This window comes from Propithecus coquereli, unplaced genomic scaffold (assembly GCF_000956105.1).
Source record: "Propithecus coquereli isolate 6110/MARCELLA unplaced genomic scaffold, Pcoq_1.0 Scaffold706, whole genome shotgun sequence".
In the NCBI taxonomy this organism is placed as follows: Eukaryota; Metazoa; Chordata; class Mammalia; order Primates; family Indriidae; genus Propithecus; species Propithecus coquereli.
The window spans coordinates 141,797-155,029 of NW_012153130.1; the positions used below are offsets into that span (position 1 = coordinate 141,797).

General features: G+C 44.6%; 1 protein-coding gene across 4 annotated transcripts in view; it reads left to right on the forward strand.

Moving 5' to 3' along the window:
- The window catches only part of TNRC6C (trinucleotide repeat containing 6C), a 73,627-nt gene that overhangs the window by 46,004 nt on the left and 14,390 nt on the right, over positions 1 to 13,233 (forward strand). For 2 of the 4 annotated variants that reach the window (XM_012661341.1, XM_012661340.1), the window contains exons 7-12: positions 1,594 to 1,736; positions 3,517 to 3,666; positions 6,030 to 6,176; positions 8,468 to 8,587; positions 11,210 to 11,293; positions 11,564 to 11,804. In XM_012661341.1, the coding sequence (XP_012516795.1) occupies positions 1,594 to 1,736; positions 3,517 to 3,666; positions 6,030 to 6,176; positions 8,468 to 8,587; positions 11,210 to 11,293; positions 11,564 to 11,804 (885 nt within the window). Of the gene's footprint in view, positions 1 to 1,593; positions 1,737 to 3,492; positions 3,667 to 6,029; positions 6,177 to 8,467; positions 8,588 to 11,209; positions 11,294 to 11,563; positions 11,805 to 13,233 lie in introns of all 4 variants that reach the window. The other 2 variants (XM_012661343.1, XM_012661342.1) reach the window with 2 other exon arrangements.

Here is a 13,233-nt window from a genome sequence, read left to right on the forward strand (position 1 = left end):
ACTCAGCATCCTGTGTTTTTATTTGCTGAATCTGTCAGCCCTAAGCGTGGGACCCTGGCCTATTTTCTTATCTTTAAAATGTGGGATAATACCTCCTAACAGTGCCATGCACTACATTTTTTTCCATCCGTCCATACATCCATCTTTTACGTAGTTTTATCACATACTGCAGATGTTACTCCAGCATTTTCCAAGCAGCATCACACACGGGTCAGTGAATTGCCTCTTCCTCTTTCTGGACATACTGTATCGTTGATTGATTAACACTCAACTCACAGCCACAAGTGCTGTAACTCATGCCTGACGGAAACTTAGCCAGCGCACGTGTTTTCTCCATAAGGCACATCACAGCCTTCTCGGGCTTAGAAACACCAGACAGCACTTCAGCACTACACTGGGGGACCATCTTAAACACTGAAATCACCAAAGAGAAGCAGGAAAGTATGAAAAACGTGGCACTAAATATATCACCGAAAAGATACTTCTTTACGATGTGAGATGAAAACAAGATCTGAGCTGGTAACAGGACCCAAATTTTTTTTTTTTTTTTGAGACAGAGTCTCACTCTGTTGCCTGGGCTAGAGTGCCGTGGCATCAGCCTAGCTCACAGCAACCTCAAACTCCTGGGCTCAAGCAATCCTTCTGCCTCAGCCTCCCAAGTAGCTGGGACTACAGGCATGTGCCACCATGCCCGGCTAATTTTTTCTATGTAGTTTTAGTTGTCTGATTAATTTCTTTTCATTTTTTTTAGTAGAGACGGGGTCTCGCTCTTGCTCAGGCTGGTTTCGAACTCCTGAGCTCAAACAATCCACTTGCCTCGGCCTCCCAGAGTGCTAGGATTATAGGCGTGAACTACCGCGCCCGTCCAGGACCCAGATTTTTTGATAATCTATACATGTCCACAAATGACCACAAAAGTGCCACGATTATTGATTTTGGGGTTACAAATAAATTTTAGCAAAAAGATGAATTTACAAGTACAGAACCCGAGAATAGTGAGGATAGACTGTATAATCACGTGCAAGTGCCGGAAGGTATAGTGCAGACGGCCAAGGCAGGAAGAATCGCAGTGAGCTGGAAGAAGTGAGTTCTAAGTCCTTAGAGCCAAATAGTACAGCGTTGAAGTGGGCTAAACAGATACTAGTCACTAAGCCAAAACAGCCATGAGGACAGACACTGCATCTGTTTTGCACAGCGTTGTGTCCCTCACGTCTGGAAGCATCCTTGCAATAACCTGGACTCAGCAATGGGAAGAGAGAGCCTGCTGGTGTAGGCAGAGTAGCCAGGGAAGGCCCTCTGAGAAAGCGGCAGTGGTGGCCTGGCGACTGGAGTGGAGAGGGACGGAGGGCAGACAGGGCCAGACCACAGACACGTGGGAGCAGGAGAGGAGGCGTGTGTGTGAGCCAGCTGTCAGGGTTTGGCCACAGTGCAGCCAAGTGCTCTCTCTGTCCCCTTGGCTCCCCTGTTTCCTAAGGGGTGGGGGCGCTCATCCCTCGCTGAGGCTTTAGCTGGTGCCTGCCTCGTGCTCGGCACTCGTGACTGATGCTCACTGGCATTCTGTTTTCAGCATTGCTTCTGTTTGTTGTGCTCCAGGCGCTCTGCTGGAAAAGAAGGTGGACGTGGACAAGCGTGGCCTGGGAGCGACTGACTACAATGGAATGGTCACCAAACCCCTCGGCTGCCGCCCACCGATCTCCAAAGAGTCTTCCATGGACCGCCCCACCTTTCTTGACAAGGTATCAATCTAAGTGGTTCTTCATTTGCTTTTTTGACAGGAGTGCTTTTCGTTTTAACTGTGTCCTTAATGTGAACTAGATTAAAAACTTGCTGGACTGTAATATTTAAGTGACTTTAATCCTTTTTTCCCTAATATATACAAATATTTAACTGAAAAGAGGGAATGTTGTATTTCATATGATGTTACTGGGAATGAAAAAGGCTGGAATTGAAAACTAATTTCAATTTTTAGTGTGTGAACTTGGCTAGATGTCTGTTTCAATTCGTCCAATGGACAAGGGTCATCAGATTTCTATGTTAGTCTCTCATCTTCAAAGCACAGTTCTTCCATTTGGAAATGATGTGTAACATGTTTAATCTCAGAAAAAGGGATTCGAAGTGGTGGAGGCCAGGCGTAGTGGTGCACACCTGTAGTCCCAGTTCTTTGGGAGGCCAAGGTGGGAGGATTGCTTGAGCCCAGGAGTTCTAGACCAGCCTGGGCAACATAGCGAGACCCCGTTTCTACCAGAAACAAAACAAAAGAAAAACAAATGATTATGTGAAGTGGGAAGTGTGAAAAGTAAAAATAAGAGATAAAATAAAGAAGTGGTGGAGTTTGTGCACCTGTGTCTGGCTGGCCCTTGCTGATGGCCACCTGCCTGACCACCGCAGGTATCTGTGGGAAACCCCCTGGATGTCTAACAAGTCCAGTCACAGCACGGTCCTGAGTACTGTCATGTGTTAATGTCCCTGCTCCAGATTGGTGTGACTACAAAGAGGGGAAAAGTGTCATTTTAAATTCAATCAAAATGTTGAACTTTGAAAATAAAATTGAAGCATGGACAAGTTAAAAAAAAAAAAAGAAGAAGAACAGGTTCCTGGGTGAGGAGTCTCGGTGTCACGTGGGCCTCTACCTTGGCTCCCAAACCGAGGCCTCCACCACTGCTGCGCTCCAGGACGCTGTGGCTGCGGATGGGCCAAGTGAGACTCCCGCCCTCTCCTGTCCCTCCTCGGTGTGGGCAGGATTATGGGGTGTCTCTTAAAATTGGAATTTCAGATAAACAAGAAATAATTTTTGGAATATACTTATATTAAAAATTGTTTGTTCATCTGAAATTCCAGTGTAACTCAGCATCCTGTGTTTTTATTTGCTGAATCTGTCAGCCCTAAGCGTGGGACCCTGGCCTATTTTCTTATCTTTAAAATGTGGGATAATACCTCAGGCTGGTCATGACGTTAGATGAGATAAATTTGCAAAAGTTCTGGCACATAGTGTGACCCTCAATAAATGTAAAAAATAAAAATTAATAAGGTTCCATTATAACTTATCCTCTTATTCCATTAAACCATATGAAACTGCTATGTTTGTAGGTCAGAAACAGTTGAATGCCGGCAGAATTCAACCTAATGTATACCTAGAGCCTTGGTAATAACTTCTCAGAAAGAATATATTTATTTGGAAATGGTTATGAAGTGTTTCCAAATTAGACTTTTGTCAATGTTTTTGTCCTTTTCTCCCTACTCCTATCCAAGGCAGGGCCAATAGTGTATGAGAATATTAGCAGTTAATATATGTGTTTGTAAAATAATTTTTTAAATGAAAACAGTATCTTAATCCTATTTCTCTTTTTCTTTTTCCCTCTTCCTTTTGCCCATGTTCTCCATTCCCTTTTTATCCACGCTTTTTTGATCTTTGAATTCTTTGTTCATCCATACCTTTTTTTATTTCCTTGGGAAACTGTTTGGTGCTTTGTCGCTGATGGACACTGCACACAGCTCACCCTCTCTTTCTCCAATCAGGATGGCGGCCTCGTGGAAGAGCCCACGACTTCACCGTTTTTGCCTTCCCCAAGCCTGAAGCTCCCCCTTTCAAACAGTGCACTCCCCAATCAGGCCCTGGGTGGGATTGCCTCAGGGCTGGGCATGCAAAACTTGAATTCTTCTAGACAGGTAAGGCTGTTGGCAGAGAGTAGAATGTGGTCTTTGTTTTACTTGCCTTTTGAAAAATGTGTTTGAGACATAAACTTTCTTATTTTTAGTTTATACCTCTATTTTAAAATATAACCAAACACGTAAAGGTAGTTGAAGTACTGTAAGGATGCCCCTCCCATCAGGTAATTTGGTGGAGTTGAAAGTTGAACAAGTTTAAAATTTAACCATGCGGTAGGAAATGCTTGAAAGTGTTATTTAGTTTTACTTTTAACTAAAATACATTTGAGTTCTCAGCACCCTTAGAACTAACTTACTGCTAGTTGAAATGATAATGTATTGCAGAGTGGTATTCTGTTGCCAGATCCATCCAGAGATCTAGGTAGTGCTCGTCCTCTTTCTCCTGGCAATCAAAACATTAAATGCACTTGTTTGTTCATTTGTTTGTTTTTTAGACAGAATCTCACTCTGCTGCCCAGGCCGGAGTGCAGTGACATCATCATGGCTCACTGTAACCTCAAACTTCTGGGCTCAAGGGCTGCCTCCACCTCAGCCTCCCAAGTGGCTGGGACTACAGGCATATGCCACCATGCCTGGCTGGGTTTTTTTGTTTTGTTTTTTTCGTTCGTTTTTTTTTTTTCTTTTGGTAGAGAGAAGGTCTCACTATGTTGCTCAGGCTTAAATACATTGATCTGCAAGAAAACATCACCTTCCCCCTTTTTCCCAGAAATAGAGGTGACATCTCTTGCAAGGTGGTTTTCAGTCACACTGGCATTTTTTTCCCAACCTTTAACACTCTTTAGGGAAAGGTGAAAATCACCGTGTTAGACGTTACTGAAGAAAGGACCTGATGGCTGGGCTCCGTGGCTCACACCTGTAATCCTAGCACTTTGGGAGGCTGAGGTAGGAGGACCATTTGAGACCTGAGCAACATAGCAGAATCCTGTCTCTACAAAAAAATTGAAAAATCAGCCAGGCGTGTAGTCCCAGCTACTGGAGAGGCTGAGGCAGGAGGATGGCTTGAGCCCAGGAGTTTGAGGTTGCTGTGAGCTGTGATGATGCCACTGCACTCCAGCCAGGATGACAGAGCAGGACCCTGTCTCAAAAGCGGGGAAAAAAAGGCCCTGAGAGTTTTGTTTGCTGCTCTGGCTCACATCTCTCCCACAGGTTCCCTAACATGAAGTGATACACAAATACACTTTTCCCATCTGTAGAACATCCCTTCTCACTGATTTTCTTAGGGATGAGGTTGGCACACACATGCCTTTGAGACTTCTCTCTAAGTAGGCACTGTGATATTTGGGGCAGCAGAACAGCCCCATGTTGCCTGGGTCCCAGTGTCATTGTCCACTCAGCAGCTCCCAGCTGGCACGATCCCAGTGATCTGACGTTGGTGGGAAATCTGTGTCTCCGTTGTTCTGCCACCTGCAAGCCAGCAGCCTGGCAGGACGTGGGCACTAGGAGCCAGGTGGGCAGCAGGGCATCTTTGCCCAGTGCCTTGCAGGTAGCTCTTCCTGAGAGAAGGTGCAGGTTGTCCTGCTTCACCTGTTTGTTAGATAACTCATTCCATAGAGTGGAAAAAGCATCTAAAGTATATTGATTGCATTTATCACAAAGTTAACTGCCGAATTCAATTTTGAGGTTAGATGAAATAATAGCTATATTTCCTATTTGAAACTTTTGCTATTCTCTCAGGTTAGTAATCCCACACAGTATTACTCTTTAACTCTTATCACCAATATCCTTTTGGAAATGCATACTATTCAAATAGCTATATTCGTGTTGCTGTTGTTTGCAACACTGTATTATAGTTTCTTTGAATGGGATAGCCTTGTTTGGGGACACTTTAAAATTGGCACTCCCCTGTGGCTTCTGTAATTTAAAAACATAGGCAAGTTTCATGGGCTGATTTTCCATCATCTGTAACCAATATAGACAACATTCATTAAAAATTGCCTTGGGGGCCTAGCACAGTGGCTCATACCTGTAATCTCAGCAGTTTGGGAGGCCTAGGCGGGAGGACTGCTTGAGGCCAGCCTGGGCAACATAGCAGGACCCTGTCTCTACAAAAAATTTTAAAAATTAACTAGGTGTGGTGTTGCACACTTGTAGTCCTAACTACTTGGGAGGCCGAGGCAGGAAGATCACTTAAACACAGGAGTCTGAGGCTGCTGTGAGCTATGATCACACCTCTGCACTACATTCTGGGTGACAGCAAGACCCTGTACCAAAAAAAAAAAATTCCCCTCAGTGTAACTTGACAATGGTAGGAAGCAAAAACAATTCTGCATTCATTTATAGGAAGACGAATCATTGCACCTCACCTCCCAACAGTGTTGCTCTAGCGCCAGCCTTGGTAACGAGTCTGATTCAATCTCCTGCAGATACCGAGTGGCAATCTGGGTGTGTTTGGCAACAGCGGAGCAGCGCAAGCCAGGACCATGCAACCGCCACCGCAGCCACCAGTGCAGCCTCTTAACTCCTCCCAGCCCAGTCTCCGTGCTCAAGTGCCTCAGTTTCTATCCCCTCAGGTCAGACCCGTGTCCAAGCCCTGCTGAGCAAGGAGAGGCAGGTGCAGGTGTTGGGTGGGGTCTTTTGCCACACGGAATCACTGTTTTAAAGTGAGAACCAAATTAACACGCATCTAAGAGGAAGTCTTCCTGTTCTTAAGCTATAAAGCAATTTTAGCTTATAAAGTAGTAGTAGTAGTAAACTGATTCTCCTGCTCCAGGAGACATTTTCAGAGCTTGTTCCTTAGAGGGCCTCAAGCCACCCAAACAGGCATTAGGCCTCCACCTGGTCAGAGGCAACATTGAGAAGGGAAAAGACATGCCCAACACACTACCAGGAGAGCAAAAGCTGTCTGAAGCACCCGCCACATTCTAGCATTCTTGTGGCAGAGAAACCTACTTTCTTCCCCAAGAGACCTTTTTTGCCGAGAAGGTATTTGAGATTTCTATTCTCAACCTATTTCAAAAGAAAACACGCTAATCCATCAGTCTTCTATTATTTATAAAATTTAAGTTTCAGTTTAGTTTGTGGGAATGTGGTGTTTTAGTCCATTCGGGCTGCTATAACAAAATACCTTAGACTGGGTAGTTTAGAAACAGCATAAATTTGTTGCTCAGAGTTCTGGAAAGTCCAAGACAAGGCACCAGAAGACTCAGTGTCGAAGGGCCTGTTGCTCTTAGATGATGACTTTTATGCATCCTCACGTGGGCGAACAAGCTTCCTCAGGCCTCTCTTACTAGGCACTAATCCCATTGATGGAGGCTCCGGATCACCTCCCAAAGGCCCTACTCTTAATACCATTACATTGGGGTCAGGTTTCAACGTGGCAGTCTGGGGAGGACACACCGTGGACCGCAGCACGGGGGAAGAAGGCAGTGTTGGCATACGGAAACGAGCAAGACATAGCAGGGCATTCACGGGGAGTAATTTTCACCCGAGAATTGTTTGAACCTGGGTTTGTGCACTGAGTTGAGATGGCTGGAACCTGGTGAAATTATAGTTAAATGCATTAGTGAGGATACAGGGTAAGCGACTGTAACAGAGGCCTCAAAAAACAGTAGCTTCAACAAGGTGGATGTTCACCTCTCACACAGTGGTGCGGACAGCAGCAGCTCAGGGCTGGCGTGGCAGCTCTGCCCCAGCGACTTCTCAACAACAGGGAGCGGGTGGGGGAGGGTCTGGGCAGCACCTCTGTGCGGGTGGCCTGGAAGCTGCGCAGACCACTCCAGTCGAATCCCACTGCCCACACCTAGTGCCAGGTGTGTGGCACGGCCATACCCAGGCTAGGAGGCAGTGGCAGAAGCTGCAGTTAGAGTCTTCCCCTAACCAGGCAAACAGCACGTCCCAAGTGTCAGTCATCAACGTGCCATCACACTATTTTTTCCATATCTCCATGTTTCCTGTACTATTACATAATTGTTTTTCCTTAAGTTGACTTGCCTTTGTAATTTAAATTTATTTTTAAAGGAAACTTTATATATTTACCATAAATAGAAAAATCAACATTTTTGTAGTACACATTGGACAACTATTAAAGCAAAAAATGCTTCACCGTGTTCTACCTAAAATCCTCTTGCAGTCCTGCCCTATAAAGACACATGTCACACTGAGGGAAACATCGAACAGCCAGTGCCAGGCCCTGACTGACGCGGAGCAGTGCGTTCAGTTGAAGAGATGCCCTGAGTTCAGGCAGCTCAGGTCTGGCAGAGAGCCGCTGGGAGGCTGGGGCCAGTCGTGCCTCCCAGGGACGTTGTCTGCCCCCACGACAGGGCACTGGCAGGTTCCTGAGCACATACCCTTGAGAAGGGCTCACGAGAACCTCCTGTGGGGCGGCAGGTGCTGCAGGGCCTGGTCTGAGCCCGTGTGAGAAGCATACACGTGCCTCCTCCGAGGACTCCTTCCCTGGGCCCACCGTTGTGGTCCTCAGCCCTCACAGCGCGCCAGGCCGTGCAAGGAGCCCCGAGTATTTTCATCGTGGCAGAATGTGGAATCAGCCGCTAGTAGGAATGACCCAGAACCTTAGAAAGTTAATTTATAACTAAAATATTTGGAAGAAGAAATCTCTTTGAAGACCAACCTGCCTGCCTACTTTCCTTCCTTCCTTCTTTCCTTGTTTTCTTCCTTTCTTTCTTATTCTTCGCATGTTAACTACTAATATTAAAATGTCCATAAACATTTTAATGACCTTTGACATTCACCATGAGACAAATATAATTGTTATTTAATCGGTTTTGAATCTTGAAAAACTATACAGACAAGTAAATATTTTAATAGAGATACAGTGGCTAACGGTATATTTCATGTTAAACAGGTTCAAGCACAGCTTTTGCAGTTTGCAGCAAAAAACATTGGTCTCAACCCTGCACTATTAACCTCGCCAATTAATCCTCAGCATATGACGATGTTGAACCAGCTCTATCAGCTGCAGCTGGTGAGTGGACAGACCCACCCAAGTTACAGAGCAGAGGATGAGACGATCTCTCTTGCATTTGTGTAGCTATGCCAGCACAGACGTAGTACAGGTAGAAGTGGTCACTGTGATGCTTTTTCACATCGGGCTGTGTCATTGAGACTTTCATGAAGTTTTCAAACTGTTTGTGAACTTTTTCACATGAGAGTTTTTTACTAATGTTGTAAATTTTTGGCCTCTTTATGTTTAGGAAGTCTATCAGATCTTAAAATTAGGTGTGTCTTTTTTTTTTTTTTTTTAATATAAGTGGGATCTCACTCTGTTCCCCAGTCTGGTCTCAAACTCCTGGACTTAAGTAATCCTCCCACCTCAGCCTCCTGAGTGTAACAGACGTGCCTTTCATCTGTGCTCTCAGCCAGAGTTTCTCATCTGCACCACAGAACACAAAAATCATTTGACCATTTTCCCAATTCTTCCGAGGATGGTATCCACAAATACCATTCTAGAAGCACAGGAGAGAAATTACTTCCTTACATATAGTAGATGCCTTAGCGCATTAGAACTTAATGCGCTACAGAACTCTAGTTGAGAATGGCTGATGTGACCTAATAATGCTGGAAAGTTTTATAACTTAATATATCTTGAATTTTTTTATTTTCAAACAGTCTTACTGGCTTTGCCATAAAACACCATGTGTTTATATCCCTGGATGCACATTGAATTTATATACACTAAATGACCAAGTGTATTACTTCATGTTTTAATGCGTGGGCACCTGATTTATTTAGAATGACCAGGAATCGTGAAGGAAGCAAAAAAAGGTTGTGGGGGCCTCCAGCAGACAGAACCATTGCCGTGAAACCTTTGTTTATGGGAGAATCCTCCCCCTTTACTGTTTTTTAGACACAGGCCCAACAAGTTTCAGGTCTGGTTTTTCTGGAAGCAGCAGGGGGTAATGGGAAGATGGAAGGAAGGAAGTGTCCTGGAGACACATGTCGTGTGTCCTCACTTCAGTAGAGGACAGAGAGCTGTGATGTGAGGTCAGGACCGTGGCTCGACCCTCAGAGCCATTTCTTTATCCGTCAAAAGACAAGTGTGTACCCCACGGGGGCTGGGGGTGAGGCCTCCCTGTGGCCGGGTGGTGCACCCGTGTCAGCAGGCAACCGCTGGAGACTGCTGACCTCAGAGAAGGGAAGGAGACGGCGAAGGCACACATTAGCTTAGAACCGTTACTGCGGAGGAACGCCACTTCCCGCCCCTCGACGCCGCTGCGTTGCTGTGTTCTGGCACGACGCAGAGCTGGGCACCGTGCTGATGTGCCAGACTCGCAGGCACGCGGCCAGTTTCTGTTGCCCCGGGTGTGAAAGCCATCCAGAAAATCTTGATTCTCTTCTGTTGACTAGTGGATTAAAAAAAGAAAGAAAAGAAAATCTCGAGTTTCATGTTTAGTGTGTTCCATTTTTAAAACAATGTTTAGTGTTCTTAAATTTTTTTCCAGAAAAATTGGAAAAATAAAGTTTCAGTGCTTCCTAAGATTAAGTTTTAGGGCCTATCAGGATTCACTGAAGTGAAGTATTTTATTCCTCTGTAAATTATAGATTAATGAGGTAGTTCTAATAGTGTAAACTCTACTTTTAATTGGATTCTATTTTAATAAGTCCTTTTGCCAAAAATATCACCAAAAATCCTTGTAAGGAAAAATTTATGATATTCAACCAACATTTTCAAAAAATCAAATGATCCAACCTTCTCCATCAGGGTGCAGAAGAATATTGTCGTTTGAGCCAACTTAGTAGATGGTAGCAGGTTTATGTGACAAAAGGGCCCGCAAATCCGTATTTCAGGTTCTCTCCCAGCTTTAGTTCCCGTGAAAATCACACGGCCTCCAAATACTTAAGAGCTGTTTAATGCAGCTCCGATTGTGGGACAGCCTGTTACCAGTATTCTGCCACAGTGTCTGGGGCATTCTGAACTTTTAGTCTTTATCATTATAAGAATAAATATTTTTTCCTTTTTTTTTTTTCATTTTTAGTTTATATGAATAGAGCAGAGAATTTTGCTCTCTTCATTAACTGAAAAATATTTGCGACAGACCTCATTACCAACACTAAGCAGGGGTATTGACTAAAAATGTATGTTTTTAAGAAGTTTTAGGGCTGGGCACAGTGGCTCACGCCTGTAATCCTAGCATCTGGGAGGCCCAGGTGGGAAAATCGCTTGAGGTCAGGAGTTGGAGACCAGCCTGAGCAAGAGCGAGGCCCATCTCTACTAAAAATAGAAAAACTATCCGGGCGCAGGAGACACACCTGTAGTCCCAGCTGCTTGGGAGGCTGAGGCAGGAGGATGGCTTGAGCCCAGGAGTTTGAGGTTGCTGTGAGCTATGATGTCACCACTGCACTCTATACTCTAGCTGGGGTGACAGAGTGAGACTCTGTCTCAAAAAAAGAAAGTTTTGGCAAGACACTTAGCTTTTAAAAACGCTTTGTGTCTCCCTTCCACAATATGCTTAAGCAACAGTATGGTTAGGAGACCAAGAATCATGGCCAATTTCCCTTTTTTTATTTTTTAACTAATGTCAGGAAGTTCAACCATTTATTGATGGCTTTCTTATAAATATTTCAGCTCTTTTCTTTCTATCAATAGGCATACCAACGTTTACAAATCCAGCAGCAGATGTTACAGGCCCAGCGTAATGTTTCCGGACCCATGAGACAACAGGAGCAGCAAGTACGTATTGCCCAGGTTGATTTTTGTCACTAGCTGTAATTTTTCCTGATAGAAGAGATGCTAATTGATGAGCTATGGGTGTCATTGATTTTTCTCTAGCCAAGCCTCCCCTTTAAAAAGTCCGGGGATGAGCTAGGTGTGGGAGGAGGTTGGCCCGGCCATGGAGGCCTCAGCGTAGACACAGTATAAAACGCACTTGGCCCCAAGACAAGTTGTGAGTGTCACGTCCCACCCTCCTGGCTGAAGTATACGTGTGTCTCTGCCTGCCAGGTTGCGCGCACAATCACTAATCTGCAGCAGCAGATCCAGCAGCACCAGCGCCAGCTGGCCCAGGCCCTGCTCGTGAAGCAGCCACCACCGCCGCCGCCCCCGCCGCACCTGTCTCTGCACCCCTCTGCAGGCAAATCGGCCATGGACAGCTTCCCCCCTCACCCCCAGGCTCCCGGCCTACCTGACCTGCAGACCAAAGAGCAGCAGTCTTCACCCAACACCTTTGCTCCTTACCCTCTCGGTGAGTCTCCCATGGCCTTAAACAGCCACACCAGGTGGAGGAGGTGCCTGGAGTCCATGTGGGGTGACCAAGACTTCACTTATGTGTCAGAGTGACTGGCCAGTGCAGAAACAGCATGTTGGATGTGCAGCCCCAGACAAAATCAGAGAACAGGTGTCTCAAGGCTTAGTAATGGAGCAACACTAACTGCCTTTGGCAGAGCAAGAGTTTTGCTACCCCCATAATACTTTCAATATAAAATCTTTTAAAATAGAACCAGTGAAAATCCCTAAAATCTCATTTCCATTGTCAAATCTGCAATTTGCTCCATTCCTGGTTTACTCTGTAGTGTTCTTTACCAGCCACTGGCCTCCAGCCTAAGCCGCAGAGAAGAGTTAATAATGGTTTTCCAGTAAAAGTATTCAGATTTACATAAATCAAGCACTTCTTAAAAAGCAGTTGTTGTTCATAGAACTCCTGTAGTATAGAATGTGATTTGTACAATCAACCAAATCAACACATATGCATTGAACATAAAGCTCGAAGGTCAGTAGAAGACATGGTGCCCACCCTCCAGGTCATGCTAGCCGGGAGAGGTACAGGTTCCGTAACTGGAGACAGTATGGAAGAAATGTCCTCAGGGGTATAGTTCAGTACGCTGATCTGCAGGGACTAATTGCTGTGAAAATCCAGAAGCTGGTGAAAGCACGTCAGGCTTGTGTTGTGTCTGCTGCTGTAGACACAGGACAAGGGAGTCTCTAAATACATCTCTGAAATACATCCAGAAGGGCAAAGGCCACTTGAGTGATAGTGGTGTTTCCATAATACCACTAAATATCTCTGCAAAGAGTGGCATATTCTGATCATACAGATGCTTTTTACTTGGCATATGATAAACCTCGTATGTCTTCAATATGAAACGGGTAAATACTAAACTTGATTATCTTTTCCCTTTATTACGCCCCATCCATTAGTGTCCTTTGTGTTTAAGAAGCATCTAGTATTAATACTTAAGACCTGACTTGGGTATTAGACTGCCTAGATGTGAGCCCCAACTTACCACTGATTGGCTCCGTACTAACTTGCATAACTTTCCTAACAGCAGTTTGCCTCAATTTCCCCATCTATAAAGTGGAAGTATTTACCTCATAGGGTTTTATTAAAGATTAAATGAGTTAATACGTAAAATTCTTAAATAGTGCCTAGCACATAGCAAATACTTTGTAAAATGTCACCTCCTTAATGTTGTAGGAATTTTTTCGGAAACAAATTCCATTGCATCTATTATCCTAAAGTGCTTTAGCTTCAGCTTTCTAGTATTCATCTGTCCTCTTAACCTGTATTTATTTGGAGAATAAAGTATGATAATCTTTACTCTTAAAGATTTTTTTCGTAGTACAAATGAAAGAATTCTTGGCAGTGAATCTTCAAAATTGGATGGAAGATAATT